Below are 23,537 nucleotides of genomic sequence, written 5' to 3'. Positions count from 1 at the left end.
CCAGTGTTTTCATAATTAACATATACTAGGATTCATTTTTCAAAAATTGGCATGTTTTGAAGTGCTACATAGCCCAGACTTGTGCAACTAATCACTTGAAGAATTGCATGGCTAAGAGTGCAACTGATTTTAAGTACATTAAGAGCCAAATCTTACCAGCTAGAGCATAATATAGTCAATGTTTACTGTTAGCTTTTGAGCAGCTAGGACTGAATTTGGCACAAAGTAGACCATGGTCTAGGACACAAAAGAATCAATTACCTTGGCACAGACTGTGGTGTTCGATCCCTCACTCCTAAATTCTTGGCTGTGTTTTGTACTCTCGCACCCTGTGGAAGAAGAACAACAATTTTACTTCATTTACCCCACAATAAATTAGGAAATTTTCTGAGGTTTGTAGATGAACCTATATAACTATTGATTATAATTAATTAACACATATGTTTCATCTCCCAAAACAACTATTATCTTGTAAGGTGAGGAACAAGTTAAAGCAATAAAGAAACAAAAATCTTGCCACTTGTCACCAAATAAATGCACACATATATATCTTGCTAATTTAAAAGAGAATCATAAAAAATTAACATTTAAGGTTTGAAACAATCCAAACACATCTCATTTCAATTTGTTTGATTTTTGTCACTATTCCGTGTCAAAGTCTTAAAGTTCTTTTCTGACATGTCACTTATTTACTATGAACTTTTGAAAAAACAAATAAGATTTTCTATTAAAACACTAAATGAAACTAACAATGAATGGCCTAAACTCAGGCACTAAATAAGAATTAGAAAAAATGCAGATCCTGATCTTCCTTTATAATCAGAGAATCTCAAAACCAAACTCAAACAAATAGGCAGGAACTTCTTCAGATTGTTTAGTCTAAAATCCCCATTTAAAGCAGGGACAAAAGAAAAGTTTGTCTCTCTCTACCTTAACTGATCCTTTCAAAAACAGTAGTGAAAGTATTTTTGTCTAACTGATTCATCTAGAAGGAGGAAATCGTTAAAAAATGCACAATAGTTATATAGTATGAACTATTGTGCAAAAAACACCCTCTTCTGCAAACATACCAGCTTACACATCAAAGAACTTGGTAAAATTTCTTTTTGAATTATTAGGTCTAGCTCTTAAATTGCAGTTCTATTAATGTAAAGTAGTCATAATAAAGAAATATCTGTAAGGCTTACTATGTTTTCTATAATTTTAAAGGTGATGGAAACTACTTGTCCTGTCAATAATAAATATACTGGCTCTCCATTTATTTCTCCTGTACTATGTAAATTCAGGACAAAATAATAGGGAATAAAAATTTATAACCTCAGAAATCTTACTGTGTAATCTTAAATTGATGTGAAACATTAAAGATAATTTATATTTCTAACAGAGCTGCAGTGCCAGGTGCACATGACGTAAAATAGGTATAATCATTAGTTCTAGTCATAGAGTAAGACTAGACTTTTCATTTGACTGAAATCAGGTACACAGGTAATTGACATGGTATTGATTTACTGTCATTAGCTGAAACAGTATATGAAAAAGTCTAGATGTTTACACACAGATATGCTCTCACATTGTATGTAAATCAACATGTGCCACAGAAACATCCTGTATAATTACATTTCTTTAAGGCAAAAAAAGAATGATAAAGATAGAAAAAAATAACTAAAATACATATAAAAATTAAGGTAGAATATAAAATTATTTTACTATAGCTTCATCTATCTCAGTAAGATTGTCTCCAACAATTGCAAAGGCACATAACTATAGACCATGACAAACATGCCTTTCCCCAGAAACTCCTCCAGAATTTAGTCATTAGTCATTCAATACTTCCTCTCTTCATCTACAAATATGTATTTAATCAACTTTAGTAATTCTCTTCTTTCCCATCTCATCTTGTACTCAGTAAAAAATACACATCACTAACCTTGCAAAATATCCATATCTTTGGTACAATCTTAGCTTGCTACATCAACAATGAGAGAATGGTTTGCATTGCTAAAATTTTTAAGAAATCATCTAGTCTCAACTTCCCACCATGGCAAGGACACCTTGCACTAGACCAGAATGTTTAAAGCCCCATTCATCCTGTCCCCAAATATTTCCAGGGATGGGGCATCTATGGCTTCTCTGGGCAATATGTTCCAGTACCTCACCACCCTCACAGTAAAGATTCTTTTTCCTAACCTAATGTCTAAAATTTATTCTAAAATAAAGACTCAATCTAAACCCACAGTCACTTTGAAGCCATTACCCCTTCCCTTTCATGTCATACCCTTTTAAATAGTTCCTCTCCAGCTTTCCACTCTTTTAATTTGTTTTAAATCTGACAGTTTCATTTGATATCTTTAGTTCTGTGCTGGTGAGGATAATGGTCAGTCCCCACCTGTGACACATGGTCTTTAGAAGTCTGTTACCCCCCTTTATGAAGCTGGTTTTTCTGACTTTCTCTGAATCTTTTCCACTATGCTGTATCCTTATGGAAGGGATAAGAACATCAGATAGTTCCAAATGCAGGGCCATGGCAGCATGATTTCTACTTTGTCCTCTATCCCTCCTAAACCACTATAGCTTCTGCTTTACTGATAAATGCTGCAAATTGAGCTGATCTTTTCTCCTCATATCCTGAGGTCTTGAACATGAAATGGAATGGCAAGCTCACAGTCAATTATTTTGAATGTGAACTTCAGGTTTGTTTTTTCCCCAGTGCCCTTCACTTCAGAGTAATCTACGCTGATTTGCATCTACTATTTTATTGCTCAATCACAACGTCCTGCAAGATTATTTATAATTCTTCAGAGTTATTGCTCATCTTTAATAAAAGAGTTGAAAATAGTTCAGTGGAGAATAAGAAGAACAATTAGTTAAGAAAATTCAATTGAAAAATGACAGGTCAGATGAATAGATTTCTTCTATCTAACAAGTGATGGCTTATCAGGGAAATGATCATCAAATTTGGGACAGACTTTTTAGCAGGAGCTGTAGGAATAGGAAAACAGGTAATGGTTTTAAACAGAACAAAGGTATATTCAGAATATATTTTATTATAAAATGGAATATATTTTATGATGAGGGTGGTAACACAGTAACAGGTTGGCCACCGTATGCTAGATGCCCCATTTCTGGAAACAATCAAAATCCTAGAAGTCTACTGCTAAATAGGGAAGAGAATCTGGTCACTAAGTTTATGACCTACTGGACAGAAAACAGGTATTGAAGGGGGGAAAATAGAAGAAAAAAGCGACTTAAATGAGGCACAAAGTAAAACATTGTAATAAAAAGGTTAGGAAAACTCTGGAACAGACCACATGAGAAGCAGTGCACAGGAGTCCCCACTACTGGAGGTTTAAGAACAACTACAACAGATGTCTGTCAGGAATGACATAAGGATGGATGTTGCTTACAGTTAGACATGTTGAGTCCAGACCTTCCACACCTCCAGTGGCCTTTTCTCAGTGCCATTTTCTAAAATTTTATCATAATAAAAAAAACCTCACCATGACAGACTGCTGAGACTGGCACATGATTAACAGCACTGAGAGCCAGAATATACATATATTTGCAAAAACTATCTAAATTAATCACATGCTGATTCTGGACGCCAGTGTTATGACAACTTCTGAGAACAAAACCAGCCTATTTTTATTTGCATCACTCACTAGACAAACTAATTTTGCTCTCTTGCTCACATAATAAATCAAATGCATTGATTTAAAAAGGAGCCTAGCTTTAAATAATCATGCAATTTATTGTTTAGTTGGGGCACAAATTAGACCTTAATCAAAACCACCAAATTCTTATTTCTTTTGAGGAAAAGCCCCCAAAAATCGCTAGCAACTTGCTATGTGACATCTTTTTGTCACTAATGAGCATCATTATACCACTTCTATTTCAATATACTGCTAATTTATATTTATCCAATTCTATTCTTAATTGACACTGTCTCACATGGGCATAAGGGAGAGCTGTTACATGACTCTAGACTGCTACCCCTCTGCATACCAGTACTGCCAGAGCATCAGTGAAAGATGATGGCAGTTCTCAGATACCATCAATCTGGACCCCTCTATATGAACTAGTATTCTCATTGCCATGTTTAAAAATTTTAGCTTTATTTTCAAGCTACACACTAATTTAAGGGTAGCAAAAACACATAGAGAAAACACTCAAAAAGCTCTAAATCAGTACAATACTTATGAGAATTATTCATAGAATGACTAGGTTGGAAGAGACTTTCAAGATCACCAAGTCCAACCCGTACTCCTCAACCCTGAACCTCAACTAAACCATGGTACTGAGTGCCACGTCCAGCCTTTTTTAAATTACATCCAGGGATGGTGACTCCACCAGTTCCCTGGGCAGATCATTCCAGAACTTCATCACTCTTTCCATTAAAAATTTTCTCCTAATATCCATCCTATATTTCCCTTGGCGCAGCTTAAGACTGTGTCCTCTGGTTCTGAAAAGAGAAAGAGACCAACCCCCACCTGACTACAGCCACCTTTCAGGGAGTTGTAGAGAGTGATAAGGTCACCCCTGAGTCTCCTTTTCTCCAGGCTAAACACCCCCAGCTCCCTCAGTGGTTCCTCACAGGGTTTGTGTTCCAAGCCCCTCACCAGCCTCCTTACTTCCTCTGGATGCGCTCAAGCATCTCAACATCCTTCCCAAACTGAGGGACCAGAACTGGACACAGCACTCAAGGTGTGGCCTCACCAGTGCTGAGTACAGGGGGAGAATGACCTCCCTGCTCCTGCTGGCCACACTATTCCTGATACAGGCCAGGATGTCCTTGGCCTTCTTGGCCACCAGGGAACACTGCTGGCTCATGTTCAGTCAGCTGTCAACCCCCAGGTCCTTTTCTGCCTGGGCACTGTCCAGCCACACCATCCCCAGCCTATAACATTATGGAGGGATATTGTGGCCAAAATGTAGGACTCAGCACTTGGACTTATTAAACATCACCTTATTGGAGTCTGCCCATCCACCCAACCATTCCAAGTCTCTCTGAGCTTTGGCCTCTCTAATTTTCTGCTACATGCCCTAGCAACCCCCTTAAATACTTCCTGAGAGACCTGACTCTCCTTCCAAAGACGATACTTCCTCTTTTTATTCCTGAGTTCCTTCAAAACCTCATTGTCCATTCACGCTGGACATTTGCCTCATTGACTCATTTTTTGGCACACAGGGACAGTCTGTTCCTGTGCCCTCAAGATCTGTTTTGAACCATGCCCACCTTTCCTGGACTCCTTTGTTTTTAAGGGCTGCTTCCCAAGGAACTCTCTAAATAAGTCTTTTAAACAGGCCAAAGTCTGCCCTCAGAAGTCCACTGTAAAAGTCTTATTGACGATCCTCCTGATTTCTCCAAATATTGAGAACTCTCTAATTTCATGATTACTATGCCCCAAGCAGCCTCAAACCACCACATCTCCCACCAGCCCATCTCTATTTGCAAGCAAAAGGTCTAACATAGTCCCTCCCCTGGTGGGCCCTAAATATAGTGTTGTTTTTATACTTTAAAAAAGGCATGGAAACATGATTAGTCACTTAAAAGACAACAAATTCTCTTCTGGCCTTTTCTGTTTATCAGCCTTTTAGTTACTTGTTTTCCTCAGAGCTCTCTGCCTTCCTGTAGCTCCTTTCCTAGGCCTCTGTCCTCTCTGCTGCATCCTGAAGTCACATTGCTGTCAGGATATTTTACATAGTATTTTATGTGTAGAGATGTTTACATGAGTAGATACATGAGTAGTAAGTTTAAAAATTTACTAAAAGATAGTTGGGATGTTTTCACAATTTTTTCCCTATTTTATAAATAAATCAAAACCACTTGAGTAAAGCCATTCCACAGACCATTTCACAATCTTGCTCTCACAAGTTTATCTCTTTCCTTTAGCTTTCACAGACCAGGTGCTTGGTATCTTATTATAGCAGATAAGACAATTACTTTGAACATCGTTCCAACAGTACAGTTGGAGCTATTATTAGTCTTGTTCAACATGATCTTGACTCATTCAATTTAAAAAAAAAAAGTAGATCATAAGGTTATCCATTCAATCAGGTGTCTCTGGTTATTCAGTACTGGTGCATCAAGTTGGAAAACACATCAACTTTTAGTAGAGATAATTTCCTCTAGTGGAAGCTGATACTGACAGGAGTTAGTGCTGCTGAGTAACAGATGGAATAGATGTTCTTTGACTTGCACCTCCCTGTGGCTAATATCTTTATTCTACAAAAGGTTTAGTGTGTAAATGGGATGATAATTTTTTTTTTGTTTGCTTTATATGGAAAAGGCACATGTATTGCTCTTAATTAATGTTCTGCATTAAGCTCCAAGAAGCCTTTTTATTCCTTTTTCTTCCAAGTTTTATGGCCTCCATTATGATCCTGAGAGTTAAATCCTACAGATAATTTAAACATTAAAGCCACACAGGTTTCTAGAAAACACTATAGTGTGTTGTTGAAATTACCCCAAAACATTTAGAATTTAATGGAGGGTTATATTTCTACTACAGGACTCAAGACTGATTTAAAATTGCAACAAAAGATTAATACCCAAGTAAATGCCATAGCAGTTTCCTGCAAGAGAAAGGATGTGTGAAAAAAGTCTAGATATATTAGCACACATTTTTGCAGTATCTGTGTGTGGTATTGAGATATTGGTATCTTTAACAGCTATTGACCTCCTGCTGTTTTACTTCAAAGGATGTAGCCTCATCAAAAGGCCTTTTTTCCACCTGTATTTGAGAAAGTACCACAGCTGCTCAAAACCATATCAGTTTCTTTCATTTTGTCTTTCCTTTTCATTAAATAAATTGCAAAGGCTACAAAAATGAATCAGCATTTTTTAAATGGCCTAGATATGTATGTTGAAAATTAACAATTTGACAGACTACATCCTACAAGTATATTTATGCAAACCCCTACAAACATATTTTTTAAATTCAAAATACTCAGATCTGTCTTTTGCCTAAATCTTCACTAGCAGACATATCAACCTATACATGCAAGTTTATCCATATAAAGCAGTAGCCTTCTTTCCAAGTCAAGTTAAAGCTGTAATTCCTGAGCAGATGTATATGACCCGATTCAAGAACCTCAAGGGTGATTATTCACCACAGAAACTTAATTTATGCACCAAAATAAGTGGAAGCCAAATAAAAAAGGGAATGAGACTAAATACTCTGAGGTACACAGCAAAAACAATTAACATACAACTGATGCGAATCAATGGCTTGAAACTATCCACAAAATTGCTTTAACAGACTAAAGGTCACACCTACCATATGCATATTTTTCTCTATAGCAAGTTAGAGGTACAGCTTTTTAATCATTTTCATAACTGTGATTACTGCACAAAATATGTAACAAAGATAATGAACATAATAAATTAGGTGCCATCTAGAACCCAGAAATTATGAACCTTGTGTTATCTGTGATTAATTGTTACAATATTTAATTATGGTTTTTTTTACTTCAAGATTGAGTGCATCCTGTATTTTGCTTATGATTTGTTGTAAGGTTGAAAGCTACCACAGGCTAGGCTACATGTTCCATATGCATGCAGAGTGATTAAGTCCCCCCTCAACCGCTCTTTCATCAACTGAACAGGTTGAGCTCTTTCATCTTCAGTTTGTAAGAGTTTTCAGAGGTCTAACAACCTCTGGACTATTCATGCTCCTCCTTTGAATTCCTTCAAAGATACATCCTTTTGAAAGTATTTTCTGATAACAAGATACTCTGGAAAATGTTGCACTAGTACAATAGAGTGTATCCCCTATTTTCAGTTGATATTACTTTTTAATTCAGTATTTTTTGCATACCTTCACACTAAGAGTTAATGTTGAGGTGGTTATCTATCCACAAAAGCCTCTAAATACTAATAGCCCTTGATGACCAAAGAGTGAAAAACATTGTTTTGTAATAAGGACATTTTCCTCAGGAATCTTGCCTGCAAATTTAAAAACAATGGTATTTCTTTCTCTCCTTTCCTTCTATACTTTCCCTTAATTCAGCACATGAGTCACTTTTTACTGGCAATAGTTAACAATCTCAAGTTGTTTTTATCAATCATATATATTAAGATATAAGTTATCTTACTCAACAGACTATTCTGATGTAAAATGACACCAAGGCAGTTACTATACAAAAATCACCTAGTAAAATCGTAAGAGAAAGCAAATAACTGGTTAAAGATAGCCTGTTTCTATATTAAAGAATTAAAAAAAAAAACCCCACACCTTCAACAATAAGGGAAGAAAATTTAGGAAAAAATAAGGGCCAAAGCACCCAAACTAAGAAGACTCAGACACTGCACAGCATTAAGATAGAGGCTAAAAAATGCTTGGTTGAGTCACTCCTGTTTGATAACTAGGTGCGTTGTTTGGAAGCACGCAGGTCTCCCGTTGCAGTGTACATCGCAGCTGAGACAGACCCAATACAGAGTACTGCCATACAATGTCAGAAAGCTGCAACCCATACAGAGTAACAGCATAGCTCCACAGAAGGGCCCAGGTATCTGCCCATAAAGAAAAACATCACACCACTCCAGAAGGCTTCAAGCATCTGTCCTTCTTGTTCTTTAGCCCAACCTTTTATACCCCTCATGTGTGTGCCCTCTGTTCCCTTCGGGCACTCCGTGGCTCATTGCTGTCAATGCTGCTCACCTGCTCCTCACAGCTGTAGCCCACTGAGGACGAGGCTGGGCTGCAGCCCCATCCCAATCCCACAAACTGTGTGCCTGCCCTCCTGCACAGCAAGCACCTCACCTGTTTGCGCATGACGTCCGTCGCCTGCATGATGTAGCGAGGGGGCAGCCCGTGGCTCCGGGCCAGCGTGATCGCCTGCTCCAGGGTGACGCTCAGAGTGCAGCTGCAATGGGGGAAAGAGGTCAGCTATCTGGTATCGCCTCGAAATAAATGCTTTCAAATCAATCCTCTTTAAAAAAAAACTATATATAAAAAGATTATGTAGTAAACATGCCTCCTACGCCTCCCTCAACCATGTAGGCATTAGCCTTAACAGTATAATGTTTCTAAGATTTTGAGTGTAACAAGTGTTCCAGCTGACTTACAATCAAATGAATTTGTTTTGTTTTGTTCTCAAGGAAAAAACCCAAACAAACAAACCCAACTCCCCCAAAAAACCAAAACAGCACACCAAAACCCACACTAAAAACTATGGCTTGGCAACTGCACAACTTGGAGAGTAACAATACAAGAAAAAATATTTTTGCAATTGCATAAATCCCTTTTCAGATGGTTTCTGCATGTTACATCTCACCTTCCACTCAAAGCAGACCAAGGCTTTGTACCAGGATCCTAATATCTTACAATTAATTTAGCTTGATTATTCTCTTGGCACAACAGCGCAGTGCAAAATTAACAGACGTTTACCATTTTCAAAAAAGAAAATAGATGAAAACTGCATTCCTTCAAATGAGCTCTCCTGTGCTGCTTTTCCAATCTTTTTCAAAAAACCCTCAAGGACAAAATCTGGTTGTGATACCTCATCTAACAGAAAGGCTGTCATTGTTGTATCAGAACAACCAGAAAAGTTTCAGAGCAGTTGGACAGACAACCTGCCAGCACACCAGGCAAGAAGTAGTAGGAAAAGTCATTGTGGACACACCATCTAATTTTCATTGTCATCATGAGGACAAGAAAAAATGGTTAGTTTCTCATGCAACCAGGACTACAGCCACAGAAAACTCATGGAACAAGACAAAACACCTGAGTAGAAACAGGTGCTTTTAGAAAGACCATGTTTGAGGGCTGCTTTAACCCAAGAGGTGAGGGTGACCCTACTCTGCACCAGTAAATTGCTCAACGATTTTTATCTTCACAACCAAAGTACTGTAATAATCAAATCTCTTGAACCAGAAAGATGGGTTGTACACAAAATTATTCTACCTCAGGAGAACCTGACAAAAGCTGTAATTTTCAAGTTCAAATAATACAACTAAGACACATTATTAATGTATAATTTTGAGCACCCTTTTGGCAAAATCCTGACCAAAATGTTCTGCATAGTTTATAATATGCACACAGAACAGACAATATGTTTCAATCAAACACTTATCTTGCTGAGCAGAAGATCTGTAGGAGGAAAAAATGTGTCTGTACTTATTTTCTTACTGAAAAAAAACCCCAAACCCAAATGACACATTTAAAAAACTGCTTAAGCTAATTTCTGTACTGTAAGAAGTTTCACAGAAGTGAGCATACAGGATACTGAATTTGATCTGTATCTTTACTAATGGCCTTTCATAAAAAATTTATAAGCTTTCCTTAGTAATGAGATAATTTTCATTCCCCAGTTTCTTGTGTACACTGGCCTCAGAGTTAACTTGAGGCAAAAGTGTATTGATCTTTTCTGTTATGTGTTTGATTAAGGTGTAAGATAGCTAAATGTTAGATTAGAAATTCTAAACACCATTTTCATCTTGTCTTTGAAAAGTGTAATGTTGCACAAAATACATGTTCATAATATTTGCCAGCACCAAAATTTAAACATACAACCTTCAAGACCAGATTGCAAAGGAGGCTTTATTCTACTGACAGTGGAAAAAAGCAAAAGTGTCTCATATGTAGTTTGACAGGTATAATCTAAACCAAACATAAAGGGCAAAAAGTTTCTCAGTGGGTATAATGTGTATTAATGGGCTCAAAGTACAACTCTCAAGTAAGCAGTTCCTGAGACAAGTTTCCCAGAAATCCCATCTTCCTGGAACCCTTAAGACTGAAAGAATAAAAAAAATTATATTCTGCATGAGTGAATCACAACTAACAAAAAAGCCTACTAAATGAAGGTCATCTTGAAGAATTAAGTGCAATTTTCTGATTGAAAAAGGACTGCCAAGCTGCTCCCTATCCAAACCTAATGTAATGGCTGATGATCGTGGACATTACGAGGACTCTACATTTGGACAATGCCAACCGTGATTCAGAAATAAGGCTGCCAAGTGTGTAAAGACACAACCAGAGTGGGAAAAGCAAAGAGCGTGCAAAACAGCATAATAAAGTTTTCTTTTAGAGGCTGCCATGGAAGTAGGCAACAACTACAGTACAATTCTGAAACATATGCTAAAATTGAAGATTTTTCTCCAAAGCAAGTAAGAATAGCAATTCTTAGGAAACTATTTTTAACATATCCTACTAAATTAGTAGCAAAGACATGATGACAGCAGTGATGATGTTAATTATTATCACACATCTTCAATAGAACATTTTTCCTTTGAGGTGAAATTCTAGAGGAATGCAGTTTAGATATATCCATTTTCTCTTTTAGAAAACCTTCTTATTCATTAATAGATGTTAAAAATCATTAAAATAGCATCAGACACATGAATGCATTTGAATATACTGTTTCCTTAGAGGTGCAATCTAATATCACTAGATTTTCTGTTCCTCCTATGGCACGTAAAAAGTCTGATGAATGGCAGAGTTAAATATAAATTACAGATTATGGCTTTTGTCCTGTGATTAAGAAATAAGGTTACTTCTTTCTAAATAAAACAAACTGACAAAACTCAAATAGTGTCATTTTAGTTGAACATCCGATTAGTGAGATGGCATCTTCTAACAAAACTGATCATATTAACCTTCCATGAGACTATTCTAAAGTGGCTCATTTATCTATATACTGGTACTTTCTCCCAGTTCTTCAAATAGTTGTTTTTTTTTTTTTAATTAGTACATATCCCTTTTCAGAAATCAAACTGCCCTAGACACCTGCTATGAAAGAAAAAATGCACACACAAAATATCAGATGGTAATATGGAAAAGTCATAACTGGAACTACCTCAGCAATAGGGCTGTCAAGCATGGAGAGATTAAGCAAATGCAAATTTAAACCAATGTAACTTCTAAAATTTTATTAAACAATATTAAATCTGGTTATTCTCCATCTTGTAAAATTTTTCTGGTGGCCTGAGCAAAGTTCAATATCAAGAATTGTCAGCAAATATGTGCTGTAAGCAATCCACTTTTCTCCCACATTTTGAGAGCTGATAAACAGATGGTATTAAAGTTTACAAATCAATCTGGAAACAGTTCTGACCTCTGAAAATATCTGGCCATTTGGATGCAATCAGCCCAGACAAGCCAAACAAGAAAAATATTTGGGGAAAAACTCTCATAACATTCTGTTATGGGAAGCATAAAGCCCAAATCCATAGATTTAACTGTGTAAACAGATAAAAATCCGTTCTGACTCCTTCTCTTTTCCTCCCACCCCTTTTTTTAATGCGAGAAAAACAAAAGACCCAAATTCATCATGTCAGAATTTATGTCAGTTAGAATGACAAATTCCCTGCCTTGACAGATTACAACAGCAAGGCAGAGACATTTGGATTTCCCAGGACAACAGGGCTGAGAATTCCTCATTTCATCCATTTGGTTTCCAAGAAACAGAAGGGGCTGCAGCTGCTCCCAGCTCCTGCCTGCTATCCCCAGTCTCCCATCAGTCATGACAGTATTGATGTGAAGATTAAATACAAACTTTAAAACAACTTCTGGATCAAACCATTCTGAACTTGACTGAGAAAGTAAAACTAAATTATTTTCTATCACCAATAGTCCATTTGTTTCTGACTGGATGCGATTTTCACTAAAGGGCTGCAAATCGGCTGGACTGATGCACATCAATCCTGAAAAATGGAACTGTAAAATACAAATACAGACTGAAATTTTTGGAGGAATTGATTATTTCATAACATCTTGTCTAATGTCACTTGAAAGGACAAATAATTTGAGCTTGTGTTGCAGCAAAGTGCATGGTTACCAGAGTAAAAAGGTTACCAGAGTAAAAAGGACCTAAATCGTCCAATTCATTCTCAGGTTTCAATTAGGCTTTCAGCCATTCTATGTCCAAAAATGCACCAAAATATCGCTTAGAAAAATGCCCGAGTAGAAAAGATGAGGTGAAACAAATTGGTTTAGTAGTTATCACAGTCAGAGATGTCAAAATTAATTATGTTCTATGTGAATAGGAAAAAAATGTGAAAAGGCTGTATGTATGCTTAGTCTAATTAAAAGCTAAAGCTTCTACTCAAGACGTAATTTAATGCCATTATTATTATTTTAATTACTTTTCTTCCTGCACATCGTAAGCTAATCATTCCTACATTTGACCACTTTTTACACCAACTACACTCCAAGCAATCTTTTATTTTTTTGCTGTAATTTAAATTAATATGTATAGAAAGAATATTATTTAAATCAGTGCATAAAGTAATTAAAAATTTAGTGTTAAAGTAAATCCATCTGGAGTAAACATTTTTTGGGGCATTTGTCTATAATTAATAGTGATGGCTGGGTAATATGCATTGATTCTGATGAACAATCTGAACAAGAAAATATAATAAAACTAAAAAGGAAGACAAATGTTGTTCAGGACTATAAAAAAATGGGTGTACAAAATATAGGCAGGCCTAATTCAAGATTCTTCCACAAGCTCTAAGATGTTCTCATTGTGAAAATATGTTTCCATGCAAGTAAAACTGAAGCTTGCATTCTCTGTGCCCATATACTGAAACTTTGCTGAACAGCCTTGCTTCTCAACAGAGGTAAATTTGGCCAGCCATTAAGTATTAGAGTGAAAATGAGCATGAAGATCATACACTAAACTACAATACTGTATTTCACAGTTACAGTAAACTCTGCTGGAGCCCAGGACTTAGTTTTAGTCCCTTTATGAATCTTTGTGAAGCTAAGATGTTGCCAGTGTGGAAAGGCCACTATAAAATCAGTGTTGGATGGAACCCATCCACTGAAGGCCAGTCTAACATACAGAAAGCCATTATTATGCACATGAAGTGTATTAATTTCACTCTGAATCAAAAACAACTTCAAAAAGTAACGGTCTGTGGAACACACACCATCACCACTCAGAATGTGCAGCATCAGCATGCAGGGGTTTCATTCACAACAGGCACCGCTGTGGTTACACAGCTGTGCAAACCTCAGAATAAAGTATCCCAACTCCCCTATCAGGCCACCATCCTACAACAGGATAATCAAACCCAGCTCAACCAGATATCTTCAGACACAAACTACCAACAGATTTCCGACCTACTGAAGTAGATAGCATGAACTTATCAAGCCAGAGAATCAGTCTTGGGAGGTAAGTATCTATTAGTCATAAATTTCTATCAGGGGTATTTGGTTCAATATTAGTAATTTTTAATAATGAAGTATGAAACACAAAGGAGGTAATGTTAATTTTTTTTCTTCAGATTTAAAGATTATTGTCATCCAGCCTATTTCCAGAAATAAATATAAGTATTCTACCTCTTAAAAACAGATAGATTTTCAAAGAAAAATTAGGAAGAAAAAAAAAAGGCACTTCTTTTTACTGCTCTTCATCTGTCAGTGTTAAAAAACTGCAGGGAGCGTATTTTCACAATCATCTTTCCCGTAAGATCTTAGCACCTCTAGTCAGCTGGAAATGTTGCAAGGAAGCAATTGCACTATTAAATATTCTTTGCTTGATGAGCAAACAACATTTCCAAAAATTTGAGGTATTCCATGCCTTTTATTTGCTTATTTTCCATCATACTTGCAAAAATAAACAAACACAATCTAAAGGCATCTGAAACCCTAGCTTTGGCCATTATCTCTCATTCTGTACAAAATCTTTCCATTAAAGGCTTCTCCCTCTGTAAACTGGCAAGTAAATCTGGTAAGAAATTGCAATTTATTTCTCATCTTGTAATAATTCAAGCTATTCACTTACCTCTCCTTATGCCAAAAATTAAAGCAGATCGGGGAACATTTTTAACTGTTTTTTTTTTTTTTTTAATTTTAAATTTTAAAAACATTTAGATTGTTTGCGAGGTCCTATTTTATTTTTATTGTGCAGGAGATTTTGCATGAAAACCACCAGTTTCAAAGACCTGGACTGCAAATAAGGCAATCATGCAGGAGCTGAAGTATGAAAGGATGATTCTACAGAGCACAATAATAGCATTGTTGTCAACCCTGCTACTAAACATCCATACTGTTAAAAGAAGACCAAACAGAAAAAAAGCACACCTTGAAATCCATACTAGTAACAACTTAGATAATTTTTTTCTGTCTCACTGCATTTAATGCTTTTCTCTGCATTTTCAGATTGCATTTTAAATAAAATAGTGTCTATGAATTTAATAGTTCAAGAGAACAGTAAGATACACTAGAGGTGACAAAGCATAAATGTACCAGATTGCCTATGAAAGACAAATATAGAGCAAAATAAAAAAATTACTGCTGTAGGAACAATATAGCACTATTTGTGCTAAATGTCTTCCTTATTTTATTTTAAGACAAATTCTCGTATTTCAAAATTATTTAGCTGGTTTTAGGTAGTAACCAGCACAGAATGTAATACTCTATTATCCTAAATTATTTTACACAAAGAGAAGTTTGTTTATGCCTCAGTGGGTATGGCTCATAAAAATATACTAATTGTAGACAGACATAACAGAACTACCATTTAAAAAATAGAAGAGAATTTTGACTTGCTAAATGGGATGGTAACAGGACTAAAACCCCAGCTGAGACCAGATGGCTGGAGAAGGGTATGGATTAGTTTTTCAGTCTGTGCTAACCTGTCTCCTGAAAATAGTCCCATTGATTCATGAAAGCTTTCTTACTGGGGAGCTGATAGCCTAAATACAGCTGCAAAACTGCAAGGATTTTCTTTGTAGCACACACTCATTGAGCTCAGAACTAAATTCTTAGAGGAAAACTTCTGAATCTGAAAGGAACAATTCTTATGATTGAATGTCAAAAATACAAATTCGGAGTACCTATTTTTCACCTTGTTTCATTTGATTCACAGAAAGGCAGCTGGGCATGATGGACAGCTTATGGTGCTACCCTGCTTTGCAATGTGGAAGATGAAGCAGGTTTAGCTGGATTGCAGGACCACTGCCAGCTACAGGAGACAGCATAATCAACACTTGGCAAAACCTGCCTCATTCTTCAGCCAAGTGTCTGCCAGCCAGAACCCCACTGCTTGGAGGATGGTAACACTAAGGAGAGAATTTCTGCAGGGGAAATTAAAATTCAGAAAAGAAAATAAGACTCTGAATTTTTTGGGTTTCATCAAGATTATAGAAGATTTTTCCCTTGATCCTCCAGGAAATGCAAAAATTTAAATAAACTTGGGATTTGTTTCACTTGGATGCTTTAAATTATTCCTTTGAGCTTGTAAGGCCTATGGTCCCTGAACAGACTTCTGCAGATGCTGAACCTAATTTCATTTTGGCACAGAAAGAGGCTAGGACATGTCTGTGCAGTGCAGTCTTGCTCTTCTCCCTCAAGCAGGAGCTAGAATCATTATTCAATAAAATTTAAAAGTGCCTTTCCTCACCTGCATTAGTACAGACTGATAGCAACTTCAAACAGAATGAGCACAAGCAAAGAAAGCAGAACGTTGTTTACAGGGTGACAGCTGGCTGGCAGGCAGAAATATAATTATGAAAGATAAAAAAGGTAAAATAAAAATGCAAACTATTGATTTCTCAAACTAATTCAGAGCTCTGTTCCTCTTGTTGATCAGCAAGACATGTTTGCTTATGATAATCTAAGGGGAGGTTTGTGGCACTCCCACGTCACTTAGGACAGTGAAGGTTAAAGGGATTTATTTTCCCCCATTCTTGGTTTTCTGATGCTCAGAATGTATTTGGAAAGAACTGCTGTCTGAAATAGATATAGGATTGCAGGCTTTAATGTAAATTGGTAAACATATTGTCATAATAAAAATCAAAGAAAAGCAATCACCAGCAATTCAAAATCCCCAGCATTATCTTGGATATAGGGATGAAAGTATGAACTCTGTCAAGCTGTTTTAGCCTAGTGCAGCGTAAAAAGCAATTTAATATGGATCACAGAGAAGTCAGAAACCAAGACACTGTTGATCCCGAGATCAGCAATCACTGTCAAAGCAGACAAAGCTGCTGTTTCATAGTTCTTGGCCTCTTCTGCATTGGACTGTCACCCAGTGCCTCCCTCACAAGCTATCTGGGATTTGCTTCTGGTTAGTAAGAGCAGTGGCAGAACCTCCCCCTGCCCCCTTGTCAATCCATGACACCTAAATTCAGAGAATACAGAAAGGTCTCTCCAATCAGTTCAGTAAGAGATTAATAAACTGATTGAAGGAAGGTGTGTGTCTATATATATATATATATTTAATTCTATTAAATGTATTTAAACTTTGAGAGATTAATGTCTTGCTCAGTTCCCACTCCCCATGAACAAAAGAAAGATGATGATGAGCAGAGCACCCTGTACTCTTCCAGAGACTCAGTCTCTTCCCTAAAGACCAATAATAGAAACCGAGTTAAAATGAGGGCTTTTAAAAAGAAAGTATGGGGGAGCCTTGCTCCAAGTTGAGCTTCATTTTTAAGCTAGCAAGACTGACAAATGAGTAGATTTTCAAAATTTAATCTGCAAGAAAAATTCACATCTTTTCCTCCATCTGTTTATCTAATAGCATCTGTATATAATATCAGTTTTTCGACTAATTTAGTATCTGTGGCCTAGTGCTAAGTCATGAGTCATTGACCTGGAACCTACAAAACGTGAAGTTCTGCAACTGATCACAATCATGGACTTCCCAGTATTTAGTTTCTAAGAGCACAGAATGCCAGATACACTGCTGAATACAACCAGAGATAAATATCCCCTCTAACAGCAAATCAGTAGCTGGATCTCTAAGGAACTAGCAAAAAAGCTAAGGAGCACTATTTAGCAACATTATCTGCCCTGATTAAATACTACTCCAACAAACAGAAGAATTTAGCCTTTGAGATTATGAGCATAAAGCAAAGTCCTCTGTCTATGGGACTTGATCACATCTAGCATCTTGCTCTTTCTTCTCATGTCTTCCTCACAGGATTTTGTGTTGCTGCAAGACCGTTTCACTCTGAGAGCAGCAAGGGGAATAGGTCCATAGAAACACTGCAGAATTTAACACTAGAAATGCTGAGCAGAAAATTCACCGAGCAAACCTACAAGCTGCAAACAAAGCAAGCTTTCTATCTGGGCAAAAGCAATTTCAGAATGTCAAAAGCAAAAGTCCACTTAGTACTGGACTGTAGAGATGTGGCCTAGGGAGACCAGAAAGAGAAAACAGTACGTAAAATGACTTTTTATGACTCCAAATGCTAAGGAAAATCTTCTTCATCCATCCATCCATCCATCCATCCAGTTTCCATCTGCAACAGTTATTTCAGGAAATTGTTATTAAAAAACTTACTTAGCTTTAACCACCCAAAGGGACTTATTTCCCTTAGAAGAGTGAATGAATCCCTTCTTTTCTCTAAATACATGAGTTTTCTTCTGAACTTCCAGGTACAAACCCCTAAGTACCTATACAGTTTCTCAACTAGCCCATTCATTTTTCCTGGAGGGCCTATCTTATAATATCTGATAATGCCAAGAGTTAATGTTTCTTTCTCTGAACAGATGGTAGTCACAAAGGCAGTATTAATGCACAAATTAAGTAGCAGTATCTTGTACCAAAACTCAAATGGACTCGCTGTAAAGTAGAACTAGTCATGCTTTAAAGAAAAGCATCTTGCACCTTCACTTCATGTAAATAGATGATGATGAATCCTTTAACGACTAGACAGAAACCCACACATAACACTTTTAAATCCCATTCCCATGCTCATAATACAGTCTTTAAAACCAATATGTTAGTTTTCTAATTTTTGTGGTTTTAAAATACACTTCTATAGACAGTTTAGAAGTCTTTACCTTTGAATTAGCCCTAGTTTTGAGCAGAAATTTTATGATGAATTAATTTTCATCTTAGAAAATTGCTCATGTTCAGATTTCAGCAAACCACATCTTATTCAGTCACCAAATTATTCTGAGTAATTTGTGACCTACGCACTACGGGGTAATAGTTTATTTGGGTAGTTCTGACTTCAGTCTTAAACGATCAGAACTTTTAGCACAAATGCACCGATAAATTCATGAAATGGTGATCAAACACAGAGGCAGTTTTTTTCAGCTTAAAAAAACCCATCAGAATTATGCCCGACACCTTTTTTTGATCACATGAGACATGAAGCTGAAAGCAAGACAAAGAGAAAAGCTGTACAGCCTCATGGTCTTCTAAAACAACAGTGTCATGATAGCTCAAGCTCCACAGCATTTGCATCTTCATCTGATACAGTGACTAGTATTACATAACAAAGCTTTTTCCTGCTATTCCCAAAATTAAGTACAGTACGGTATGTACACTTGTACCATTGACAGAATAATACAAATACTCTGTTGCCAACTCTCAAATGGCAAACACTATTTTTTGAAACTTAATTTTTTTGGCTGTATATGGAGGTTTTCCTTTTTTTGCATGCCTGATAATATTCATTGCTTATGTGTCAATTGCTTTTTTCCTTCTCCCCTCCTCAAAACTCTTTGGAAGAAAGGATTTTACTTAAAATGAGGAGAAAGTAATGCTCATTCTAACACAAAGTATTGGTAACCTCTGCTAAAGTAAGGACTTGCATAGATCAGAAACTAAGCAACATTTTAAACAGACTGCTACTATCTACAGTTTGGAATTCTTATTAATAGAGCATATTTTTAGTATCAGATTATTTGTTAATTCATTTGTTTGTTTGGGTTTTTCCCCCTCTCCAATTTTAGTCTTTGCTTTTTTTGGTACACTGTCCCAAAAAAATTATAATCTGCCCAGGTGGAGCATAAACATATTGCTGTCTGTGACAAATATGATTAAGTACTAGAGAGCTCTGTGGTGATACTATTCTCATATATATATTTGTTTATTAAAATCTCTTAGGGTTGATGACAAAGTTCAGTTGACTGTATGTCAGTCTATTTTTTGGTATTATATTAAAAACATCACCTGTCCTTCAGGCTAAACCTGAGGTGTACCTGAAAAAATGCATATGACTTATGTTTCATCCTGTTCCCCTGAATCAAGCTCTACCATTATTTCCCGTACCATAAAAGCAAATAAAAATTTCAGCACTTTTTGCCTGTATTAAGAGTTCAATATCATACGTATTATTCATCTAGGTAACATTCCTCTTTCTACTTTAACAATTAAGATGTTTGCTTTTTACTGATTTGAATGAAGAACAATCTCATCACAATGGCACAAACATAAAAAAATTGTACTGCCCATTTCTTTCGATCACTGCAAACATAGTTCTAGAATTTCCACAAATCATTCAAGCGCACTTGCTATTTTATGTAAGATATTAGCTATTTTGTGCAAGATCCATCTCTAAAAAGAGCAGCAGTCTCCAACCTGCAATGATGGAGTGCCTGACTGCAAAAAAAGGAGGAAAAAAGCAGTTTTCCTACCGGTGGACTCCGCTGTTGCACATGATGATGTGACAGGCGCCCAGCCTGCTGCAGAGCTCAGAGGCCACCGAGAGCAGTCCGACGCCGGAAGCGCTGCACGCGGTGTACGCGCAGGCAGCCGTGCGCTTGGAGCGGATGAAGGACCCTATGAGCCGGTACAGCTCGTCCAGGCAATTGAGAGGCCTCATCAGCTGCAAGGGAGGAAGAGAGATATTTCAGTATTTGCTCTTGAGAGCACATGAAATACCCTAACAGAGTAGGGCATCGGAGATGCAGGTAGAACGCCAGGTCTGGCTGAGAAAGCCAAATTCCATGACATAAATACAATCCATGGAGTCTTTTGATGCACGACATATGACAATTTTCTAAAGCTTTTCAGTTCTTCCCGGTCCTGCCTATGGAAGTGTTTTTCACTTCAATAGACTTGATTGTCCCATGAGTGCTGTGTCCATTAATGGACTGGGAAAAGAAGGGAAGACAAAGAAGCAACCTACAACTGTACACAGATACAGGAAGAAACCAAGACTTTTTATCTGACTTGCTGAGAAAATCAGCTTACATTTATGACAACGCTGTCCTTTATTTATCAAATGTCTAGCTCTTAAGCCTTAATAACAATATCAAAAAATAAAAATTAACAGATGTGACAAAAACCTACTACAAAGCAAGAACAGTTAACTTTGTAGTAAGACTTAAAATAATCCCAGCATTACTGTACTAAGAATGAACGAAGTAAAGAAGGCAGTTTTCAAGCTTCTTTCAAAGCTTGTGTCAGAAGAGAAGCCTTCAAAAGTGGTCTGGCAATGACAAAGCATGGTGCTTTGTGTAAATGAGATGTTCACAATACAAATTTTCAGACCACCTAATTCCAAATTCCCACTTCTCCTTATTCCAGAAACACAAAAAGATTCCAACAAATCCCCATGCTACTCAAAGAATTAATCTTTTGAAAGAAAGATTAATTCCCTAAAGACAGTTTTAACTAGTTAGAGAAATGGCAGCCTCAGTCCCATGATAGTTACTTCATTGAAAAGCATAGATGTCAAGAAAATGAGCTATGAAAAATAGCATATTTTAACCTGGGTGCAAACAGATTTAACTTCATTTAAATCCTACTGGATTAACTTGCATCTGTCTAAATTGATTTTAGCTGGTGTCAGCTACTAATGCAGAGCTATGGACAATGAAGTGAAAGGCACAGCTAAAACTGGATCATGCACTTGGCTTGTTCCAGTTTCAAAATAAATGCATTAGCTTAACCTAGCATCCCTTGGTCAGACGTGGATTATGAGATGCTTTTCCAAGGCTCTTGCCCTTGAACTTTTTGCTGAAATAGATAGGGAACAAGTTTAAGGATAAGAAGCACTTCCCTCACAGCTAAACTTTCCTTGCTGCACCTGTGACTGCTAGGCAAGCTGCTGAGTCCCCAGGGAAGGAATGGCAAATGTCCTTCTTCCCCCATGTGCAGCCCTGCATGGATCCAACAGGAACCACCAGTCTCTTAAAACCAGGGCTGATACTGACATAAAATTTTAGTCTGTCATAGGGCTCAGCTGATGAGCACTGTTATTTCTCAAGCTATAGTAGCTCAATCACTTTCATAGGCAAGACCCCAGGAATTTCTTTATACCCCCTACTGGGGTACAATACAGGAATTAACTCTTCAACGAGAGAAGAAAGTATTAAATGAATTTTTATAGCCCCTGGGATCTCTCAGACACAGAGGTTTAAAGACAGATGAAAGCATTTGAAGAAGGCCTAAATAAGAAGATTCAGAAGAAAGTCTTCTGAGCAGGATGCTGAAGGAGTATTTAATTTGGAAAAGCATTTCCCGCTTTCAGTACAAAGAATTTGTGCCTGCACCTGTCCTCCCCCATCCTACCCCACATGCTCCTAGGGCAGTAGCATTGCTCTGAAAGCACAGTGAAAAAGGAAGGTAATGATTCCTCTTCTCAAACACAGATACCCTCCTGCCACACCTTTTAATACAGAACCACACGGCATCACCTACCCCAAAAAACACAGGAGGGACAAAAAGCTGCAAGAGAGCTCCTCCTTTCCCTGCCCCTCTCCCACAAGCTTTAAACAAGTCAATTTTTGATGGAATAAAGTCTCAGTAACACAATGTGTAACATGCGGAGTTTAATTAAGCACTTAACATCTTTACTTACCTTATCTATATAAGCTGCTTTAGATGTTGAATTTGGAGGCAAGTTTGACTTGTCCAGGTAGAACGCCCTGAAAGAACAAACAGATAGGGTAAGGCAAAAACTAATTGTTTCAAGTCCTGAACGAAATTTCTACAAAGGACTATTCTTAGACATCGTAAGGCTGGAGGGCTTTCTACCTTATGGTAAGAGAGGGTCAAGGAGTAATAATCAACATGCACTATCACTCCTTCTTTTAAAGTAATTAAATAAAAACTAATAAAATAAAGTAATAAAATAAAGAACACTTTTTTGTTCTGGAGACAAAAATCTGTCCCTCTGCCCTTTGACAATACAGTGCAAAATTCTAATATCTAGTCATCAGAAAAAAAAATGGGATCTGAAAGTGATTTTCAACAAAGCAACCCATGAAAAAAAAGGTCTGTGTCAACTGTATGGATTTCAAGAGTGACTTTGGGAAAACTGGCATGGAGTTAAGACTGAGCTTGACATTCTACAAGCTTTTTTATACTTGCTGTATATACATGTAGTAACATAAAAGCAAAATCCCCAACATGAAACACAGTACTGACAGAGAAAACATATATATGTTCATAATATAAAAAGAAACAAAAAAGCAGAAACCCTACAGGGGACAAATATGCATTAGACATGTCTTCTTCAATTCAGGAGCCCTAGAGGAATTTTCGTTTTAATTTCCCAACTTATAAGCACATTAATTGCTCACCACAGAGGAGCAATCATTAAGCATCTAATAGGTAAATATCGCTCTTTGTGATAAGATCACAGGTTTTATTGCCTCTGCAGCAACACTTAAGTCTGTCACTGCCACAGCAGTGAAGTTGGAACAGATGATCTTTAAAGGTTGTCCAACCCAAGCCATTCCATGTTTCTCTGATCACAAAACTCATTCTGCTGGTTGGAAAGCTTCTAAAAGCTCCTGTGGCAGCTGAAAATAGAAATATTTGGTAGGCCTCCCTACCTAACAGTGAGAACCAGGCAACAGCTACTAATGCAGAAACTCTGGGCAACATTTAAATGAAAC

At 37.0% G+C, this 23,537-nt stretch overlaps 1 protein-coding gene across 2 annotated transcripts in view; it reads right to left on the bottom strand.

Annotated features, from left to right (window-relative positions):
- The window catches only part of PREX2 (phosphatidylinositol-3,4,5-trisphosphate dependent Rac exchange factor 2), a 169,538-nt gene that overhangs the window by 7,850 nt on the left and 138,151 nt on the right, over positions 1-23,537 (bottom strand). For both annotated transcript variants that reach the window (XM_021555585.3, XM_085573856.1), the window contains exons 36-39: positions 22,496-22,562; positions 20,325-20,515; positions 8,763-8,865; positions 262-329 (exon numbers count right to left, since the gene is read on the bottom strand). In XM_021555585.3, coding sequence (XP_021411260.3) covers positions 262-329; positions 8,763-8,865; positions 20,325-20,515; positions 22,496-22,562 — 429 coding nt within the window. The remainder of the gene's footprint in view (positions 1-261; positions 330-8,762; positions 8,866-20,324; positions 20,516-22,495; positions 22,563-23,537) is intronic.

The sequence above is a fragment of the Lonchura striata genome, chromosome 2 (genome assembly GCF_050655825.1).
Source record: "Lonchura striata isolate lonStrDom1 chromosome 2, ASM5065582v1, whole genome shotgun sequence".
Classification (NCBI taxonomy): domain Eukaryota; kingdom Metazoa; phylum Chordata; class Aves; order Passeriformes; family Estrildidae; genus Lonchura; species Lonchura striata.
This window is presented reverse-complemented; position numbering and strand designations above follow the sequence as displayed.